Source organism: Henckelia pumila, chromosome 1 (genome assembly GCF_033568475.1).
Source record: "Henckelia pumila isolate YLH828 chromosome 1, ASM3356847v2, whole genome shotgun sequence".
Lineage (NCBI taxonomy): Eukaryota > Viridiplantae > Streptophyta > Magnoliopsida > Lamiales > Gesneriaceae > Henckelia > Henckelia pumila.
This window is the reverse complement of record NC_133120.1, coordinates 118,568,601-118,572,651: the sequence shown is the minus strand read 5'-3', so window position 1 is coordinate 118,572,651 and position 4,051 is coordinate 118,568,601. Positions and strand designations below refer to the sequence as shown.

General features: G+C 33.3%; 1 protein-coding gene across 1 annotated transcript; it reads right to left on the bottom strand.

Annotated features, from left to right (window-relative positions):
• Nucleotides 1–1,015: 1,015 nt before the first annotated feature.
• Nucleotides 1,016–3,344, bottom strand: LOC140875996 (zinc finger protein JAGGED-like). Its single transcript, XM_073279836.1, has 5 exons — nucleotides 3,020–3,344; nucleotides 2,738–2,823; nucleotides 2,289–2,450; nucleotides 1,735–1,825; nucleotides 1,016–1,649 (listed from the first exon to the last, which is right to left on the bottom strand). Coding segments are annotated over exons 1-5 (699 nt in total). The 5' UTR covers nucleotides 3,022–3,344; the 3' UTR covers nucleotides 1,016–1,291.
• Nucleotides 3,345–4,051: the final 707 nt, after the last annotated feature.

The window sequence follows — 4,051 nt, the reverse complement described above, 5'->3', positions numbered from 1 at the left end:
GATGCCGTATATAGCTAAAAAGTTTTGAAGCTACAAGGGTTATTATTATGTTTTCAAGTGAAAAATAAACGGGTAAATTTACTTTAAATCCCTAAACATAAACTCAAATTTACAATTAGTCCCTGACAGAAAATTTTAATGTTTGCACTCCCCGATTTGCATAAATATGTTTCTAAATTTCTTGGGCCAACGTGTTTTTTCTCGGATAAAATTGGGTACAAAGTATTGAAAATATGATACTGATATATGATATTTGAGTACTAATTTTTTAAGATCTGGTACTGATATATGATTTTTGAGTACTAAAACATGTATGCAAGTATTGATGTTAATTATGACATATTTGTATTCGGATATAATTCAGTACAAAACATTGAAAATATGGTACTAGTGTATGATATTTGAGCACTTATTTGTTTCGATCGGCACAAAACATTAGAAATATGATACTAATATATGATATTTTAGTACTAATTGTTTTAATTTTGGTACAAATATATGATTTTTGAGTATCCAACAATGTGTTGTGTAAGTGTTGATATTAATAAATTTGTTCAACTTTTATACTCAAAATCTAATCTTTTGTACCTGACCGAAACCAATAAGTGCTCAAATATCATACACTAGTACCATATTTTCAATGTTTTGTACTGAATTGCATTCGAATACAAATATGTCATAATTAACATCAATACTTGCATACATGTTTTAGTACTAAAAAATCATATATGAGCACTAGATCTTAAACAATTAGTACTCAAACATCATATATTAGTACCATATTTTCAATATTTTGTACCCAATTTTATCCGAGAAAATACACGTGGATCCAGAGAGTGCAAACAAAAAAAATTTTTGACAGGGACCGATCGTAAAGTTAAGTTTGAAGTTAGGGATTTAAAACAAATTTACCCAAAAATAAACTTAAATATATATATATATATATTAAACATTAATAGAGCAAGGAAGTGGATGCATATCTATTAGCATAGAATGATTCGAATGTGAAGGGCATCATCCACATTTCGAAAAAAACCAAAAGTTGTCTGTTTTTACATCCGCATTGAATTTGTCAGTTTGCTTGGATCATATCTTTCTCTTTCAGTGAGTGTGCCTTGTCAACACCAACATTCAAACACACTTTCCCTTGCACTCTCACTCACTCACCAAATAACACAAACAAAACAAACACATTAATTTAATATTTAAGAAACAAATTAATATTATACGTAGAATCCTTGTTGAGACTGATTGATCATCAAAATCTTCCATTCTTAATTTGTCCATTTTCTCATCTCCGGCCCCAGTTCAATCCCTCTTCTTGATTCTGCACTGTCATGTCTCTAACACCTCCGTGCCCCACCGGCGCTCCGATACAGGTGTAGTTGCCTTCGTTTTGGCTCCCTCCGAATGTTGTCGGAGGATTCGACAACACATGCCCCACGTAGTACTCGTTCATCGCCGGCCCCGACGGGAATGGCAGCAGACGCGGAGGAGAAGCGTACATAGGCGGAGGCGGAGGTGGTATGAGCGGCGAAGATGCCGGAAACAATCTCGTAGGGTATATGGATCTGAAAGGCATCGATGGATCCGACATGTTGCTTGCTGCTTGATGATGGTATCCTCCGTGTGCCATCGCTTGCCCATTGCTAAATATTTTATATATAAAAAAAATATATATAAATCATGCAATGAAACAAAACAACTTTTATTTTATTAAAAATATATATATACCTTGAAACATAGCCTAAGTGATGGGTAGTTGGGGCCAAATCATTACTGAAAACCAGTTGACGAGCCTTGTTCAATGTTTCTGTCTCCCTTTCTGCAAAAATAAAAAAATAAACCACAAGCAAAAATTAATCAATCAATATTAATAAATCTTTTTACAATCAAGATTCTTAATTGTTCAATCCCATAAATATCTAATTAAACTACAATTAATTAATAATATATGGCCGTAGGGATCAGTAGTTGAAAGAAATTTTTTTTTTCTAAATTTGATGTAATAATATAATTTCCCAAAGAACACATGACCGATTGACGAAATTTTTTATTCAAGTACAGGATAGAGTATATATTAATTTATGTATTCAATTATAATGTGTTGGGAATTAGAAAAGATTGACAAAGACATGAGCACTGCTAGGAATATATATTATATATATAATTTACAGCAATATTATAACGAAGTTTGCTAAAATTGATGGTTTGCAAATTAAAGTAAAGAAAACATGCAGTAGGTAGTTTAAAAAAGAAAAAAAAAAAAAAAAAGAGTTTGTATTTGCCTTGGCGGTGGCGATTCATGTGTCCCCCAAGAGCTTGAGATTTGCAGAACTTAAGGGAACAAAACCTGCATTCATACACCTTCCCACACTCATCTTTTGCTTCCTTTGCGCCGTTTTTCTTTTTTCTGTATCCTCCTCCTCCTCCTCCTCCTCCTCCTGCAACTATATAATTCCATTTTAAGCAACTTTGATGAGACCCATCTTCAACCCTAGCTAGCTAGTGATTAATTCATTATTTTCCTTGTCTTTTTTCTAGGGTTTCGATCTCACACTAGTACTCCAATTACCAAGAAAAAAACAAAATCTTTGGAATTGAAGATGTTGTTTTAGCTAGAGTTTTTGATTTCATGTTGGAATCAAGATGAAGAAATTAAAATGTTTTTTTTTTTTTTTTTGGGTGGGGAATTATAATAATAAAACAATACTAAAGACAAAGGGATGTAACGTACCAGCAGATGAAGAGCTATCTTCAGAGGTCTGTTTACCGTAATCTTCCGGTAAGTTATTAAGATCTAATGGGTTTTCCTCTGATCTCCTGGAAAAAAAAAAACAAGAAAACGAAAAAAATAAAACACAAGATTATAAGATAGGGACAAGTAAAGATTTTGAAATCAAAAGCAATTAAAGCTAGCTACAAAACATTTAGAAGAAGAGAAGATGCAGTAGACGTTTGGGGTGGGGGAGCTGTTAGTTTAATAATTAATCGATCAGTTTTGTGGGGTGAGGCCTACATGATAATGGAACGTCCGACAGAGAATGCCAAAAAAGATGGAGAAAATTAAATTATATATAATTCTGCTGGAGTTTTGTTGCAGATGGGATTCAACTTAAGCTGGGTAAAAATTATAAGACTTTCAGTTTGGAACTGAAATTAAGAGGGGGCTATAGTTGGAGTGGATGGGTGAAGAAAAAGAAGGGTTTGAAAGTTCTCTCTCAGTTTGTTTCTGCCAATTAACCACACTGGGCTGGAACAATTTCATGATGAGATAGACAAAAAAAATAAATAAAATAAAAATTGAATGAATGAATGAACATGAAATATTAAAGAGGCAGAGGGAGGGGGGGTCTCGTGACTTTAAAAAAGGACAGAGTAAATTAAAAGAGAGGCTTTGGTGTGCAGATGCATGGTAAGTATAGTGCAGTGTAGTGTCATTTGGTTTGGGATTGAGAGAGAAGAATATTGAGAGGGACGTTGCCTTAATCTCTTGCCTCGGCGTTTAGTACGTAGCTTACCTAGTTTTTTATTTTATTTTATTGCCCTGGACCTAGCTACCTAGGATATATTACTAGAGTACTCATCATCATACCAACACACATACATATCACACTATACTTTGTTAATTATACCTCTTCTTCATCAGGGGAAATCTTGGCCTGGAGTATCATGTTGCGCCCCAAATGTGTGTAATTTCATTTGAGACTTGCTGACTTCACACTGTTTCAAATATTGACCACTAGCTTAATTCAATTCATTATATTTATGTATCTTTTATGGTTCAAGACAAGGCTTTTTCGGGATAGTCGCGAAACTTTAATTGATAGATATTGCAATTATATATCATGTTTGCAATTAATAATATATATATTTTCAAGAAAGTGAAACAAAAATTATATATATATATATATAGAGTTAAGTTGTAACTAATTAAAAGTCAGCATTTACGTACAAGACGTACGTCCGTTGTTCTTATGATCCCATGATCTCCGACTTTTGATGCCTCCACTTGAACCAATCCATTCAAACATGAGAATTGAAAGCTAGC